This window comes from Cinclus cinclus, chromosome 1 (genome assembly GCF_963662255.1).
Source record: "Cinclus cinclus chromosome 1, bCinCin1.1, whole genome shotgun sequence".
Classification (NCBI taxonomy): domain Eukaryota; kingdom Metazoa; phylum Chordata; class Aves; order Passeriformes; family Cinclidae; genus Cinclus; species Cinclus cinclus.
Genome location: NC_085046.1, coordinates 9,794,756 through 9,813,225, shown reverse-complemented (window position 1 = coordinate 9,813,225; position 18,470 = coordinate 9,794,756). Strand labels below are relative to the sequence as shown.

Here is an 18,470-nt window from a genome sequence, read left to right as displayed (position 1 = left end):
TTAAGAATTATGCTGCTTTGGCAGTGGCTGTGAATGTGTCTGTGCACAGGGCACTGGCATGACACTGTCCTTTCTCTTAGGAAAGGCAGTCATTGCTTTCCCACCTCCTTAAATTTAGGAATCGATCCAAGTATGGATTCTCAAGCCATTACGCCACCGATTCCCAAACGCATCTGGGCGAAGCTGCACTTGAACAAGCATTAGCACTTAACTCACAGACCCTTGTGCTGGCTGTGAAAGCTATCAATTTTTTGGGTTTAGTTATGTTCAGAAGTGGAAGTGAAAAAAATATATTCTTTTTACTGCACTATACTGCTAGAGCCTTCATGGAGATGAACAATTCAGCTCTTAACACTGCTTTGTTATTTGTGGCAACACTTCACTGGTTTCATGGTGCTCATTATTCTGCATGGCTTTTACTCCCACCCATCGCTCAGGAATGGCAGTGTGTAGGTTCTTGCTATTGTGTCCTTTGTCTCACACCATTGCTGGTGCTGTGGGAACCAGTGGGTGCACAGGAAGCCAAGATGTGAGTCCAGGCAATCCAGCTGTTCCTTGCTGTCTCTCCAAAGTGGGGCAGTATTTTCTGTTTTTTCACCCTAGAGGAACTAGTACAAAGAGGTGTCCCCACAACTGGCTGATGCAGAGCTTCTCCTTGTATTTTAGCACACAACTTCCTTATCTTAGTGATATTAATGAGCCAAGTTCACATGTCCTGCTCCACTCTTGGGTAGAGATTTATTCACTTTTTATATGTATAGGTAAGTGGGAAGTAAAGTTATCAAATGATCCCCCAGATCTTGTAAGATATTTTGATATTCTGATTGAGTTTTCTATAGCCTTAAATGACTACTGGTGCAGGATGATGAGTTTGGGCTCCCTCTTTCCTGACCATATGAAGAAATTTCATGTTCCCATTGGGTCAGAACTGACTTACTTAAAAGAACAAACACACTTATACAAAGTAGAAGGAAATAAAACTTGCTATATTGTCTCAGTTTTAAGATTAGATGAGACACTTAATATATCTGTAGTAAAAACAGTGAACTGGAGGAAGGAAGAGCCCTTGGCAGTGTTAGGTAGCACTGTGGGCAGCAGTGCTGCCTGGCCAGCTGGGTGTTCTGCTGTCTTCTGACATGGCAGGGTCAGTGTTTAATGTTACTGTGTGTGCACTCTTTATTTTACGCCTGGAAAAAATGTTTGTGTACTGCCCACAGGTGCAGAAAAGGAACTGAGATACTTGGGGTGTCTCACAGTCACTAAGCCAGGAGAAGGATGTATTTTGCCCCATGGCCTTCAGGTCTACCTGGAAGATCTCCCTCCTATAGCAGTTGCGCACCTCTGAAAGCGATGCTTTTCCTCACAATTTAATTTCCCCTACATGTTTCTAAAACCTATTGCATGTGCTTTTGTTGTTTGGAAGATGCAGTTAATCCCCTTTTCCTGTATTGTAATGATGTTGTACTACAGAGGCAACATCTCAATTATCTTTGTTTATTTTTCTCCACATGTTGTTGCACTACACAAGTCACTTGTCATGGGAAATGTGGCACTGTTTTCTTAGCAAAACCTCTGTCACACAGCATCAGTGTTAGCTGTAGAATTTTTGGTGTGTTTTTTTAGGATTTTTGTGAATATATGTGATTTCCAGAAATTATTTCATTCCTGATGATGCAAATAAGGACTGAGATGAGTAACAGTGCTTAGCATCTCACACAGACTGAAATATAACTTTTTGGAAAAATTAAGTTGAAATTAGTTTTATTATTAACTGTGTATTACTCATATTCAGGATGACCAAACAAAGAAGGAAAAAATCTGAATATAAAATGGAGGAGAAAGTATTTATTTTGATATATAAAAGTGAGGAGAAAGTACTTCTTTTGATTATTTAAGTGATTTAGAAGTCAGGTTCACCTGACTGAAAGAATATTAAGGGAAGTGAGAGCAAGTGAAATTATGCAGTACTATAGTGTGGAGGCAGAGGAGTTAAATGTAGACATTTGATTTGATTTAAGAGAGTGAATTATTAATTGCAATCTGAGTAGAGGAAAATTTATGGATTCATTCTGTCTTTTAGGCGCCTATGAGATTTTACTCCAAGCATGTTTTTTAGCCAACCACCCATTCCTCCACAAAATCAAAGCAGACTTGACATCACTGATAATCCAAAGATTTAAGAGAGCGGCTGGATTTTGAGTGCAGTTTATTTTCACAAAGAAATAAGGATACAATGCCAATTTTTTCAAAAGATGCTTTTTAAACAGTCCATTGAAACCCAACAGAGATTGATTGAAGTAATCACAGGATTTTTGGTTGGTCTGTAGTCTATTTAAAAATTCTTGTTTCCACAAATGTAAACTCTTATCCCTCTCTAATAAGCTGCCATTGAAGCGTTGAGAAATAGTAGTGGAGAGTTTTTACATTATGTTTTAATTGAAAAATATGAGTATATTTCCAAGTATTGTTTTGTTGAATCCAATTGCGAGTTATTAGTCCTACATTTGAGCCTAAGTGCAAGAGGACAGTTTTATTTCTGTTGTTACAATTACACATAGTGTGTAATTACTTCTTAAAGGAAAAAAATCATAGGGAAGGATCAATTTAATTTTGTCTGGTGCTCCTGTTCTTTACCCCTGTGCATCACACCCAAGGCTCTGCACTTTGTTAGCTCCAATCTGAATGCATCAGCTAGGCTTGTCTGCTCAGGTTCTTCTCTGGAAGAGAGCAGGGCACCACATTGTGCCACTATTACAGATGCAAGTTTGCTTTCTTTTCCTATTGTTTTGTATGAATTTTCATGCTTAAGTCAATGCCTTCACTCTTCTCTGGAAGTTGTCAAAGAACATCAATTTTTAGAAGTGTTTATCATGCTGCTGTTACATTATTACTGTAGTTTAACAAGGTTTCAAGAAAATACTATTTTAAAAAAGCAAGTTCACTGTGGGAAAGGGATTAATAAAAGGTTTGAATCTTAAAATATTGGCTGTTTAGGCTCAGCATACTCAAATGCTGGTGGTTTACAAGACTGTTTTTGTTGTTTTGCTGGAACAGGTTACTATTTTCAGCCTGGCTTGGTGCAGTTATTGTTTACTTTCTGAGCATTGGTAGCTAAAAATGACTATAGATATTACTATAGTTCCCTTCCTACAGGAACTAGTTTCCACAGGTTAGTATTGTGTTGTCACCAGCTGACACCATCCAACCAGATGAGGTTTTAGATGATATACATTAAGTTTTCCTAGGAACCAATTTGCGGAAAGGTTTCAATATCCATTGCAATGGTGTCTACCTTTATCAACTCATTAAAATATTTCCTAAATGCTACTTTATGAAAAGTCATATGTTTGTGGAAATAAAAAATGCCAAGCTTACTATCTGTTTGCCCTTTCTATGTTGTCCATGACCCTGGAAAAAAAGGTTTTTTAGAGACAATCAGGAAAATAAGCACATCAGAAAAGCTGACCAGAGGCAAGTAGTGTATAACCAATTGACATGACGCACTTTAGGCACTGAATGTTAATTTTCTACTCCTAGTGTATGCTGAACTCCTCCTCACTATAAATCTTCCAAAATTCAATCAGAATGAGCTGTTTGTTTGTTTTTGTTTTCTTTTTCCATTAATGCAGGGGTGGACCAGGCATTACCACAAGAACGTCGAACTCCTGTCACTCCATCCTCTTCGTCTCGGTACCACCGTCGCAGGTCCTCAGGGTCACGGGATGAGCGCTACAGATCGGGTGAGTGGGACTGAAGACCCTGGAACTGGAATGAAAACTTGAAATGTCTTGTTCTGTTCCTCACTTTTTTGAAAAGAAGTTTGTTGTAAATTCGTGTAGCTATACATGGGGAACATTTATTGTGCAAATAGAGAGACACTGTCCATGTGTGCAGGGGTGGAGTCACAAAGCCAAGCTACATCTGGAACTGGATCTGGCAGTGAGCATGAAGGGCTGCAAAAAGTCTTCTACAGGCACATCAGTAGAAAAGGGGAGGAGTAGGGGAAGCATGGTACCACTGCTGAATGGGGCAGGAGACCAGCTGACAAAGGGTATGGAGAAGGCCAAGATAATTAATGTATCCTTTGCCTTGGTCTGTGCTGATGATATTTGGGTTCTGGAAACTGGGGCATCTGAGAACAATGGGAAAGTCTGGGGCAATGACAACCTACCCTCTGTGAAGGAGAATCATGACAGAGAATATTTGAACAAACTGAGCAAGTAGAAGTCTGTGGGACATAATGGGGATGCATCACTGACCAATGTGAGTCCACTTTCAACTCCTCAAAAAGTTGTGTCAGTCAGGAGAGGTTTCTGTAGACTGAGAGAAAGCAAGGTTTGTTACTGTCTTTAGGAACAGCAAGAAATAGGATCTGGGAAACTACAGGCCAGCCAGACTGGCTGGAAGTTTTTTTTAAATATATGAAGGACAAGGCAGTGATTGGGAGTATACAGCATGGATTTACAAATTTCTCTTGGTAGTTTGGTCAGTTTGTGCTTGATCAGCCTAATGACCTTTTACAATTAGATGACTTCCCTGGAGGTTGAAGGAAGAGAAGTGGAAGTTGGATGCCTTTAGTGACACTTTTGATAGTATCTCTCCTAACATCCTCCTTGACAAACTGGTGAAATGTGGATTAGATAAACTGAAATTGGATTAGATAGGCTGAAATTGAGTTCAGAGAGTTGTGATCGATCAGTGGCACAAAGTCCAGCTACACACCAGTCTCTGATGGGTACTGTAGGGAATGAATACTGGCTCCAGTACCCCTTAATAGCTTCATTAGTGACTGCAGGTGAGACAGTGTCCTCTTCACACACTGGCAGATGATACCAAATTGGAAGGAGCAGTTGATTTATCACACATGTGCAATGCCATTCAGAGGGATCTCGGCAGCTTGGAAACTTCTTTACTCTTACCTTTGAAGGTGTAAACTGCATGTACTACACCTTACCACAAAGAAGGGTAGGCCTGCTCAGCAGTTGTTTGAGCTGCTTCAGGGGCTGCTGCAGTATGAGTGTCCTTCTCAGACAGCAGCCTGAGACCACAGACTGCTTCACCTGGTGCTGCCTCTGTTGCAGCTGCAGAATTAGGGAGCCATTGACAGCAGCACCCACCAACCTTTGTGGCAGAGAGACCCTGATGAGCTGAGTCAGAAGCCAGGGCCTGATAGTTATGGAGAGTCTTGAGGAGAGTAAATTTGACTGTGGAAGCTCTGGCTTGTGTTTGAGAGATGCCTCTTGCTGGATGCAGTGAGATTTATTCAAACATGAAAAATTTGATTTGACCATAAGAAAAAGCTGCTTTTTTTTCTGTGAGAGGTCGAGCACTGACACAGGTTGCTAAGAGAAGTTGTAGTGTCCATTCTTGGAGCTGTTCAAAACCTCACTGGATGTGGCCCCAAGGAGTGTGCTGTAGATGACCCTGTCTAGAGCAGGGAGTTGGACTGGATGGTCTCCAGAGGTTCCTGCTGACCTACTCCGGTCTGTGGTTCTGTGGCACAGGTGAAATTTTCTGTGCTAATTCTAGTTTGGTAATACTATAAGAAAAATGTTTAATTTGCAGTATAGCAAGTTGGGAACATCATTATGCTCTAAATAGAAGCACTGATTAAAGGAAGATAAAATTAATTTCAGAGTTGAACAGAAGGGTAATAACTCATTTCCAAGTGAATGGGATCCAACTTTCTTCGTGATACTGCTCCAGATATAACACAAAGTGAAGGAAGTGATTGGTTTAAAACTGGTTTATAATGTCTTCTCACAACAAGAAAGAGATCAAGGTGCTGGGGCATGTCCAGGGAAGGGCAGTGAAACTGGCAAAGGGTCTGGAGCACAAGTCTTATGAGATGCAGCTGAGGCAGCTGGAGGTGTTTATCCCAGAGAAAAGGAGGCTCTGGGGAGTCCTTATCACTCTGTACAAACTTCCTGAGAGAAAACTGGAGACAGGTGGGCTTCAGCCTCTCTTCACAAGCAACAAGAGATAGGACAAGAGAAAATGGCCTCAAGTTGTGCCAGGGGAGGTTTAGGTTGGATATTAGGAAAAAAATTCTTCACCAAAAGAGTTGTCAACCATTGGAACAGGCTGCCCAGGGAAGAGGTGGAATAACCATCCCTGAAAGTGTTCAAAAGGCATGTGGATGTGACACTTGGGGATGTGGTTGAGCAGTGAACATGGTGCTGCTGGGTTAATGGTTGGTCTCAATAATATTATCTTTTCCAACCTTAACAATTCTGTGACTCCATAAAGGAAAAGTGAGCTTGGAAACTTCTTTACTCTTACCTTTGAAGGTGTAAACTGCATGTATTACACCTTACCACAAAGAAGAGTAGGTCTGCTCAGCTGTTGTTTGAGCTGCTTCAGGGGCTGCTGCAGTATGAGTGTCCTTCTCAGACAGCAGTCTGAGACCAAAGACTGCTTCATCTGGTGCTGCCTCTGTTGCAGCTGCAGAATTAGGGAGCCATTGACAGCAGCACCCACCAACCTTTGTGGCAGAGAGACCCTGATGAGCTGAGTCAGAAGCCAGGGCCTGATAGTTATGGAGAGTCTTGAGGAGAGTAAATTTGACTGTGGAAGCTTTGGCTTGTGTTTGAGAGATTCCTCTTGTTGGAGGCAGCCAGACTCATTGTGCTGACACAACTGGAAAATTGTGGAGAACTTTTGTAATGTATCTCTGGTTCATTCAATTACTCAAAGAGCTTGCCATTCCCATTTACAGAAAATTAAATTATAAACGTGGCAGAGAAAGTTCATGTGTGTCCAGACTATTCTGATAAATTTTTAAAACTCCCTCCTCCACTCAGAAACCCTGGGTTCATACTGTAGATGTTGCCAATTTTTTGTTGAATAATGGTTGTGGTATCTGCATAATAATTCCTTGATATATGAGGTCCTAGAAGCTTCTCCAACATTGCACTATAAATGGTCTGATTTCTACCCAGTGTTTTTAAATAGGTAAAAAAATACTATTCCTGAACTTGTCTAATTTGTGGGCGTTCAACACATGGTCCTCAAATCTCCAAGCTGTGACTCGCCAGAGCAGTTCTGTTAAAAACATGTGCATTTGACTGTGAGTCGAAAGTCGTCTGCTTGAGCTGTGTTTGCCATTTGCAAACGAAGATGTTGAGTCAGTTTGGGGAAAGGCAAAAGGAAACATCCTGCATATCTTCATTGGATGCCTCTTCTGAGACCCCAAGAGTGCTCTGAGTTGATGTTGCTGCCTCTTGGTTTCAGTTGCAGCCTGCTGCCTTAAAAGGAAGGCATTTGTTCAGTGAAATGGTACATGAGGTCCTGTCTTAGGGATGGGGCAAGTTGTAGTTATATATATATAAATAATAAAGACACACACTTTGTTGCTGAGAAGAAAAGTAAGGAATTCAGTGTAAAGGGCTGTTATTAGTGCAGGAGTCTCACTTTAGGACATTCAAGACTATACTGTAAATTCAGATCTTGCTGCTCTGAAAATGTCCTCAGTGTTAAAACTGAAAAGCCTGACAGTGCTTTGGGGACTTCTGGCAAGGCTTTTAATTCCTAGCTTGGTTGTTGTGTAGCATGACTCCTCATCAAGGCACCAAGCTCACCAGCAAACTGGTTTGAACTCCTGCATCTTCACTCACTCAGAAGAAAACCAAATGTAGAAAATGTCCATGAAAGTAAATGTAAGTATACATTTCAATTTTTAAAAGTTATCAGATCATCTTCAAATTTACTTTCAGAGGAGCTTTGCTAAGATACAGTGCAGTGTTCCACCCTGAAAAAAACAAACCAACCCTGAACTATGTCTTCCCCTTCTATATATTGCCCCTGTGAGATCAGAAGTCATTACTGAATTATTACTGTACATTGTAAATTTACATGTCAGATTTCATTCTGGTTATCACATTTTCAAATCCAGTTTTGCTTCAGGTAGAAGTCTCTGGCTTGTTGTTTTGCTGTGCTTAATACTTCAGCATCTCTGCTCTGATCACATTGATTGTTAGATCCTAGCTGTTATCCAGATTGAGTGTTTGTTATCATATTTGGCACATCTACTTGGAAAAAGCCCAAAACAAAATGAATACACACTCTTTAACCAATAAGGAATTCACATCTAGGAAAACATTTCCCTTCCTTAGTGAATTGCGCAGTTTATTTCAATTAACATATGCAAAAAAATCTCCCATTCCAAATCTGATCAAAGTCCTTTTCTGTCTCTTCTTGGTAAGGTCTTCCTAATTGGAAGTCTAAGATTCTGAAAGTCATCCAGTTCTCCTTCCATGTCTTTGCTTTTTATGTGGATTTAGATGTCAGCAAAGATTGTTTAATGAACTCTCTTTGGAGACTCAAAATCATTGCTGCCACTAATATCACCTTCAATTTATTCTCTTGTATTATGCAAAATGTCAAACTGTGACATTTTTAATCCCTACCTGTTTTCTTACTTCAGTCTTTATTATTATTATTATTATTATTATTATTATTATTATTATTATTTCATTAATGTAAGCAAAATTTTCAGCACTATAATTTTGAAAACCTGCTTTCTCTGATTTTATGCACTAAATAAAATTGGCACTTCAGTTTGTGGACACTATTTTTTCTTCTCTAAATGTTCCTGGGATACTTTTTGTTTCAAGATAATTGGATTTTAGAATGCAGCCTACACTGGAAATTTAGTCTAATTCTTTAAAACCAAAAAGGTTTAAAATTTCCTGGCTGCTTCTTTTAATACAGGAAGGGAGCCTGAAACCACTATGTTTCAAAATGTCAGCTTTGATAATTTTTCAGATATTTAAAGAAATAGAAAATGCTATACAGTATAGTAACTGAATTAGCGCAGGGTTAAGCAATATTATTTACTTTCTAAAAATGTGGCAAATAGTTTAGCTGATATTAATCCAAAAGCATTCCTTGATTTGTTTACTACTGATTTTATAAAGTCTCTTAGTATTTACTCATTTAGAAACAGTATTTGGAAAGGTTTGCTAAGTGTAGATCATGGCAATGTTTTTCTCTTAGCAACTGCCATTCCTTATCCAGTGCTTGTACTATAACATTATCTGGGGGCTCAAGATGACACTGAAGCCAAACGGTGCTGTAGGCTGGATCAGTAACTTTTGCCAAGAGGCTTTTCTGGCCTAGTGGATTTTCAGGCAGGAAAGCTGAGGCAGAGGAATGCTGGCTGGCACCGCACTTGTGGCTCCGTGTGCAGAATAGATGTCAGCACGGGGCTCGGTCTGCTGATGGGACTGCAAAGCCAGACACACACCGGAGTGCGGGTTAACAATGGTCCTGTAGACGTAGCTGCAGTTGGCCATACAGCTTTTGTTTCCTTGGTGTCATTTAGAAACTAGGTTTCTCTTGGAAGCTGCAGATCCATGGATTTGGGGTGGTGTGTTGAGGTAAGGAGATGGGAATTACGTGGTGGAGTAGGCAAGGGGGTAGCTTGGATAGCCTAGCGTTCACACTCCTGCCGTGCTGTCTTGAAGGAGCTAACTCAGCCGAAGACTGAGGTTTCCAGAGGCTCTTGTCCCTCCATGCAGTCACTAGGGCCGTGTCTGCAGTGCTGCATTCTGCTCTTGCTAACATTGAAAACCCCTCACAGGAGCACCTGGAGTTTCTGCCACCACTATTTAAAATGCCGCCATACCGGCTGTCTTGCTTTTGGAAGAAGGGTGCGGTGCTGGTGTGGTGCTCAGAAGCCCCAGCGCACTCCGGGCCTGCGGCGCCGGTGCTGCCGGAGCTTGGCCCCCGCCTGCGGCTGCCGTGGTGGATGGAGGCCGGAGCTGAGCCGGGCTCTGCTGCCACGTAAAGGATGCAGAGCAGTACAGCAGCAGCTGCCGGGGCCCTGCCCGGAGGCAGAGCCCGCGGGCAACCGGGCAGGTCCTTGGGATCAGAAATTGTTTTCTTGGTCACCATAAATCTCCCCCGGTTCTTTGTTTCTCTGACGGTCGTGTTCTCTGGGATTCAGAGAGCAGCTCTCCCTCAGAGACCTTCAGCACCTTTCTGGAGAAAAACTGTGTATGCTCCCTCAGCTGGGTGATCCACACACAAGCAAATGAAACATCAGGTCCTTTCTAACTTCGTTTTTCCAAAAGGACATCCTGTGGCCTTTAAATTAGGCCGAAGCAAAGAGCTTGAGTTCTCCATTCCAATGCTGAAAACCAGAGTATCTCATCATGTGCCAGGACCTGGCTTTTAGTGTTTCCACACTTGTGAGTAGGAAAAACACAACTAAAACCAGAATGGATGACACAAAAATGTGCACCAATACAATTTAACTACCAAAAAAAGAGCAACATTAATTGCTAGGGAATGTGGTGTAATGTATTCAAAGGCACATGGATGTGTTAGGAATGAGATAGTGTCTCTACTATTTCTACTGCACCAGAATTCTCTGATGAGATAAGGATGGGACAAATGGGTTGGGCCGAGGTTATTAAGTCTCTTGTTTCTCATGAGCTTTGTAAGAGGCCTTGAAGATGACCAGAGCACTGCCTGGAGCAGTGTAATCCTTAAGAAAACTGTGACCAATGAACTCTAAAAACTGAGTTTTTCAGGTGTCAGGAACGATGTGGGAAGGAGCAGCGTAAGTGGATTTGTGCTGCCTCTGTGTCTGGGGGTTCATGGTGTCCTAGAAGTAAGACCAGCATATGAGAGCACATGCACTGCATGGACTCAGTGGAAAGGTTTTAAAAGGCACAGCAGCAGGTGAGCACAGAGCTGGGAGCTGAGAAATTGAGTGTTTTGAGAAGTGCCATTTGTAGAATCAACACCTCTCAGCTGGTTTCTCGGCATGGAGAAAGAGTATGGCCTGTGGGGTGGTTGTGGTGCCTGCACTCCTAGCTAGGAGAGTACCTTTCTTCTAACACTCTTCTGGTGATTTTTTTTTCCCCATAATTTGGGTGGTGGAGGTGAGAAAGAAAAAACTGGTCTGATACACCATCCTTGGAGAGCTGCCAGCCCCTGCCCCAGAGATCCCACCACTGCAGGGAACAGCCCTGTTTCCAAGTGCACTCAGCACTTCTATTAAAAGACATCTTAATATAGGAGGTACTTGGAGGTACTGCTGAAACAAATGCACCTCTCGCAGCTCAAGCTCCTGAGCCACCTTTCCCACACTGGTGTTCAAAAGGGAAAGGACAGAATAATTTATACTGAACATGAAATTGTTAAACTTTAGAATGAGTCATCCCAGGCCAGGTTTGAGGGTCATTTGAAATATGGTAGTTAGGAATGAAAGAACATTCCCTGCAGACCCAAGTCCTAGAAATGCTGGCACTAGACCTTTCTTAGCTGAGCTGCTCTGCTCTAGGAGCTTCAGTACCTGCCTCACCATTTATTTGTTCTCATTTACTATGAGGCAGGTATGTACATGATCCCTAACAAAGGTTGGTGACATTTTGTGTCTTTATAGCTTACCTCATAGTGATTTGAAGATGTAGAGGTAATTTATATTTTTTGATTTTGAGAGGACAGTCAAGATCTTGCTCTGCAATCCTGCCAGAGCTGATAAAATACAATTACACTATGACACTATGAGAGTTCTGCTAAAGGATGGAATGGGAAGATTTGAGCAATCATTTTTACTGAACCCTCATCATTTAGCATTTCTCCAAAGAAGAAGGATAAAGGAAAATATGTTCAATGTGCTATGCATTAGAATGGGATAGTAATGCATATAAATGCTCATGTGACTGATCATAAAACAAATAATATTTTAACTGAAAATATGAGAATGTAGAAGTTAATTTGAAATAATTAACCTGGCTGTAAACAGAGTTATTCAGAAATTAATTCATCTCCTATCTGATTTAGCTTGCTTATAAGTTTCAAGCTACAACTCAATCAGGACAAAAAAGAACTTGAAGAAAAACACTGGCAAATATGTAATTTTTATGACCACATCCTTACTTTTGACCCAGCAGGAAAAAATTGTGAGGATAAGTATAGAACTCTTGAGAAAAAAAATAGGATCTCAAGAGAGAAACAAATATAAAGTTACTTTAGTTCAGATTGCATAGTAAGGGGGCCTGAGATGAGATCACTGTGTGAAGCTGACTTCCAGATTGGGATAATGGGATAATAAATAAATGGAAGGATGGAAATTATTAGTGGGAAACCTGCATGTTGGGGTTTTATTTCACTTATGAGGAGAATTAATGTGATTTTAAAACTCATAGTTTTGAGAAAAACATTTTAGAATTAATTTTATTATAATACCTGAGGAATTCAAATTAAAGCAAAAACTATGCCTTTCAGCAAAACCAGCAGTGGAGTCAAAGAGAGTTCAATTTGTTTTGGTGTCCTCTGTTTCCAGCACGTGAGCTCTGTTTCCAGAGCTGCCCATACAGCTTTCCCAGCCACATGTCACCTTCTCTCTTCCTTCTACCCAGAATTATGGATTAGTACTATGCCAGCCAAAGTGGGAGATGACACCCATGCTTCTCTTCCTTGGAGTTTATCTTTCTGACCACATGAGAACCTCCCAAGCATCTGGTTTGTGCACGTGTGCAGCAGATGGGGACAGAAGATGCTCAGGAGGTGCTTGACATTGGCTGAAGGATGGCACAGCCCTTTGTGGAGTGCAGGGAGCAGCCTCCTGCACCAGTGGGGCTTGTTGGCTGCAGCATCCTTGAGCTGCAAGCCTTATCCAGTGGCACAGTCATGGGAGTGCTCATCTTTTCTAAACCACTGACTTTTAACTTCCAAAAATGATACAGAACAACAACATTCAGCCCCAAATTCACAAAAAGATAGCAGAAGTTTCCCTTGCATATCCATGTATCCCCAGTTCCCAGTAAAGCTAGATGCCTAGTATATATAGCTTAAATATCCCAAAGACTGAAACTTGCACACATAAGTTGTTTTTTGAAAGGTAAGCAACAGTTTATTTCTGTTAGTAACCTCCACAGCCCTCCTATAAATGAGAGTTATCTTAGAGCAGCTGTTCTTGCATTCTATCATGTGTTGACTGTTATGAATGCCATATTTCAGAACTAATAGTACACCTGCTTCCAGATGGAGAGAAATTAGGTGTTGCACTGTTTGGGCCATGTGCTTTCCTATCTTAATACCCAGAGAGATTGGGAAAGTGTTCTGAGACTGCTTCATTACAGCATCACCCCCAGCAAAGATCTGTTATTATATGGACTCACTTTCACATTCCCTGGGACTGATCTGTGTTGGATGAGCACCGCAATTTTTATGAAATCACTTGCCCTGTGTCTGCCTGAAAATAACTCAGTGCTGTCAGCCCAGGACAACCAAAAGAGAAAACCCAACTGTAATGTGTTCTGATGATAGCACATTTACCATGTTTCATCCTATTTACTATGTCCTGATTGCATTTCCAATAAATGTAGCTACCAAGTCATCTCTATTCAGAGTATTTACAGGCCGCTTATTAGGAAATGAATTCTCAGTGTATCCTTTGTTTCCATGGCAGCTCTAACAAAGGTCTGATTAAACTCAGAAGCAACTTTTGTGCTTTCAACTACTGGTTTCCTGTAAGGCAGCAATTACCAACCTTCTCTCTGTATAATTACTTGGCATACAATTGCTATACTTACCATTGTCTTATCCAGAATTTTCAGCCAAAATTCACCTTTGATAATGCTGTTTTCCTATAGTATCAGCTGTTTCCCTGTAATAACTAGAAGTTGTTTTGATTATTCTGTTGCACTCTGTGTTGATGCAGTAGAAAATGCCCTTGCTTCCATTACCTCCTCTGTTCTTCCAGCTGTTTTCCTTGATGCCATCCCAGATGCTTGCTTCCCTATGACAGAGATTTATTTGCGGTTTTACTTTTTTGTTAAATGTTTGACTTCAGGGCTGATCCTCTACTGCAATATAAACAAGACGTAACTATGTATTATATGTACCTAAATAGCCTCTAATTAAAAATGCTTTGGCATTCTCAGCTCATTAGAGCAGAGCATCAGCCTTCTTGATCTTAATAATCTGCTATTCTTTGAGTGAGTTAGCTGTGTTTGAGGGCTGTCCTGTAACAAGCAAGGAGTCTAAACCTTCTCAGTCCTTAGGCCAGTCTTGTCTCCCAGTTGTCATCCATCATGTTACCAGGAATTGGCTACTAATGTAAAGGAATAAAGATTGTTTCCAATGGCTAGCTTAAAAAAAAAAAAGGACAAAGAGAGCTCAGGGGAGAGGAATGAGAGGAATTATATGAGCCAAAAGGAAGAGACAGAAGAGATGGATGAATTCAGATCACAGCTAGGTTTGTCTCCAGGCAGTTTTATTCTTGCAGGCGTATGTCCCCTGAAAGGAGGGATGGAAGTAGTATCATTACCTTACAACAGGCAAACCAGGCTGCTGAAGATGGTAGGGACTCTGTTAGGTAATTCTCCATCTGTACAGAAAAAATTAGGCAATAGTTTGTTTTTTCATATTTGTGTTTCTTAAACAGCTGGTGATTGTATATGAAGGCTTTATAATTCCTGGGAAACTGAAAACATGAACAAAATGAGGGGAAGGAATATATTTTATCTGAAACAGAGGCAGAAACAGATTTTAAAATCTTGATTCTAGTAATCCACAACTCCTGTCTACAGCCAGTATAATTTCTTGTCTTAAAAAGAGACAGGGCTGCGTGGTAAATGAGATGCAGGAGAACTGCTTGACACACAACTGCAAGACCTGATTTAAGTACAAAAGAAGATAATGTTTTTCTTTTGTGTGCTGAGGCATTTTATGCAAGGGCCGTGAGGAACAGTTTTATAATGTGGGATTTTTTTAATGTAGCTGCTGCTTGCCGTGGGAGGAGCACCCTGTTCTGTGATCCATACAAAACTCGTACCCAGATGCTTGATCTCTGAGGAGGTACTGCTTTGCTTACAGTATTTTGAGAGTTTGACATGCCCATGGAGCAAATGCAGCTAATACTGAATAGAGGAAGCTGCTGAGGCAAGTTAAGCTTATGTAGGTAAAAAAAACCCCACCCTAATAAGCCCTCTACCTTAAAGAGAAATGCAACTGTAATTTGTTGCATAGGCTTTCGTTCTTTTAAAAAAGAAGAGCTGAAGAAAAAGGAGCAAGTTCATTCTGCTAAAAGCTGCAAAAGTCTTTAGGAGGACTAGGAATTTGCAGCATATTTCAAATGTCTCAGTTGCAGTTCAGAGCTTTAAAGGACACTCTCTCTGGCCCAAGTAAGGAATGGGGCATCCCTGATCATGGGGTGTAAGGGGTGGGGTGAGTCAGGATACTGCTCCATGCCAAATGAGAATGCAGTCTTTGGAAGAGTGCTCTTCTAGCAGCTGTAGAGAAACACAAGATGCTGCAGCAGGGCTCCATATGTGGAGCAGGAAATGGCTGGCCTTGTTCATCACACAACAATTGTTTTTTGCTTCAGGAAAAGAAGACTGATTTGCTTGTGGAGACAGCTGAGACTAGAAGGATCATACATAATGTCTTCACCAAAGGAAATGACTAGGAGAGGGCAGCTTGTCATGGAGGGAAGTCTCTACTTGTTCTAAGTATGCATGGGTTAGTGCAAGGAGGAGAGAAAGTATGTTCCCCAGAAAAAGGCTTTATGAAAAGTTCCAAAGAGACTTATCTCAGAGCCCAGATGGTTAAAACCATCCGGCTCAATTTCTGCCAAAAAAAATAAATATAAAATTGTAGTGTTCCCCCTGAAAAATATTTCAGTTCATTGACAGGATATGGAATAAATGGTTAAATCACACTGTGAAAAAGGAGTCAAAAGCATCAGAAGTCTGCAATTAACAGTGTTTATTTCGGTATTTCTGGGCATTACTATTTGACCTTTGACCACCTAGCAGTTAATACAGCTATCTCCCTAACATCTTCTGTCACCGACTCACCCCATTTGAGAAAGGTGTCCATATCAAGCTGTTTCTGTGCAGTAATGTCTGTTTTAAAGGCTTCCTAAACCCTTCCAGTTAAGCCAGGAGCACACTGTTGTGCCAAGTTATGAGATAAACCAGATGAAAAGAGAGACTGCACCAAGCAGAGCATCTCCCAGGAAAGCTGGGCAATTCCTCCTACTGATTGCATGAGGAATTTGCAACAGTTGAGAGTTTCTGGTTATGGAGCTCACTGGCCAAAGCCATAGGTCATACTCTGGAAATCTGAACTTGAAGATCCTCATTCTCTGTGCCAGTTTTAATTTCTCTGCCGTTTGTTTTGAGATCTCATCTCTTATGTAATAACAGATCATTAGCTCTTTGAAAGGAATCTCTCTCTCTACCACCCTCTTGTTTTTACAGTTCCTTTCTATTTAACTTACTGCCTTTATTCCCAAAAGTATGCTTGCCCTTTCTATCCTCTCATAGAAAGTAAAGGAAGAGAATAAAAAGGTAAAAAAGATTGAATGCAACAGAGAAAAGACTGGGGACAGAGCTGTTTTGTCTGCAGTTTGCAGCCCATAAGAAATATGTCAGGTTGAATGCTGAACACCAGGTTGATTGGTGTTAAGCAATGAGCAAAAGTTTAAAAGTGAGCTTTCCCAAGCTTGTTGCTTTGCTCTTCCCCATTTATTGATTCTTTGAGTACAAACACACAAATTGGATTCAATGTGTGGTTGGCCAAGCTAAAACAGTGGAGGACAATAGCAGATAAGTCACCGTGCCTTAGTTCCTACTACTGTAGACAGAGGTAATGATATTTTGCTCTATGATTTAGATTTTCAGTTAAGACATTACTGTAGAAAAGCCAGGTGGGAAGAATGAAATGATTCTTTTACTTACAGGAGAGCTTTGAAGGGTCAGGATCTGGAGTAATTTTTATCAGCTATAACAGTGTAATTAGAATGTCACATGAAAGAACATTTTGCCAAAAGGCATGATTTTTCCACTTAGACACAGGACTTTCTCAGAAGGCTTGAGGGCAATTACATGAAGGTATATTTCTGTTTGAAACTGTGTCAGAAGTTTTTACTAGGTGAGAAATTGCAGCAAGCAAGCAACACTATAAGGAAAGACAGAAGAAAGTGTTCTTTTCATGTTTTTTTTTTTTCTTAATGCAGGCATTTCTGTGTATTGCTTCTGGACCAAGTTTTTTGTACTTGAACAACTTTTTTCAGGAAAAATTAATGGTAAATCTGTGTTTTATAGCAATACTCAATCATAGTATGATGAATTCAATTATTCTGAGCATGCCAGGGTAGACTGAGAAGGAATTCAGGCACTTCTGTCAGACCTGCAAGACTGGGGCATCACCCTACCAGAGATGGTTTAAAATTCTAATGTGATGTTCCTGCTGATGCTGTGTGTGATGTGTGGAGAATACAAACTGCTTTGTGGTGATGGGATTTGGGGGATAGCAGTTTCCTGTCCCAAAGGAACTTGGATGTGTCTTCGCACCTTGTCCCAATGTGCGTCGCAAATGTGGTTCCCTTTCTTTAGAGAACAAGGAGTGTCCAGTTCCTATTGTATAAATTCCTGCTGCAAGTCTCCTTGTATATTTTCAGTAGCTGAGAGGGACTGCTTTGAGGAAGCAGTGAGTTACATACAATATTGTATATTTTCAGTAGCTGAGAGGGACTGCTTTGAGGAAGCAGTGAGTTACATACAATATGATGGACACCACAGTCCATCATTGACCGAGGTAAAGGGAAAGAGCTGTCGCACTCTTCCTCAAATTCATGAGAAGCAGATTACCAGGGATACTAATGATGAATGTATATTTCAACTTGGATTTAAATGCATGCTTCATGAAAGTACAATAAGAAATTATTAGTTGCATTTTGGTTAAAATTCCCTGTGGTACATAAGCAAATTTGGTTTGTAGATCAGAAAAGCAAAGTTAAAACCTAGAGAAAAGCAAAGTATGTGTATGCAAAATGCATATCTGAAGCTCATATTTTCTGAGAACAAACCTCCTTGCTGTTTCTGTCTTGCTGTGGTTACAGGATAGATATTGTGACCCATGAGTTGCTCTCAAGTGTAATTCTGAAGTATCAGTCTGGCTTTCCCTCACCTCTCTGATTTCTCAATACTTGTCTAGAGACATGAAGGGCTTGAAGGCTGTTAATTAGCTTAACCAAGTCCCACTCTGTACAAGATTGTCCAGACAGGTTAAGAGCATCTTAAGAACCCACCAATAGGCTTTAATTCAAAAGGAAGACCATACAATCTATATAGACTGTTATTCATTCTTTACGTAATCCTTAGCTGTTCTTTATATGCCTAGAGAAACTTTGGTTAGCCAAGAGTTTTATTCCTGAGAGAGAACATTGTGAAAAGATTTTTTACCCAAACTGGACTGTTTATGCTGCATTTTATTACTGTCACCTTAGAATCCTGTAAATCCTTGTTGATGGTCCCTGAACCATTTCTGGATTATCTGTCCTCAGTACTTTTCTAGACGTGTCCTGAGGTTTTTTTGGAGCCTCCTTTGTCTGAGTAATGACTTCTAAATATTTGAGCTAGCAGGCTGGGCTGAGAGCAGGTGTGTGTGTTCCTTCTTCCCAGCTTGCCTCTTGCTTATTCAGAGTTTCTTGTCTTTCACATTGT

At 40.8% G+C, this 18,470-nt stretch overlaps 1 protein-coding gene across 1 annotated transcript in view; it reads left to right on the top strand.

The window, feature by feature from the left end:
- The window catches only part of DIP2C (disco interacting protein 2 homolog C), a 304,980-nt gene that overhangs the window by 171,530 nt on the left and 114,980 nt on the right, over positions 1–18,470 (top strand). Inside the window, exon 4 of the mRNA XM_062493877.1 lies at positions 3,630–3,740. Within this exon, the coding sequence (XP_062349861.1) occupies positions 3,630–3,740 (111 nt within the window). The remainder of the gene's footprint in view (positions 1–3,629; positions 3,741–18,470) is intronic.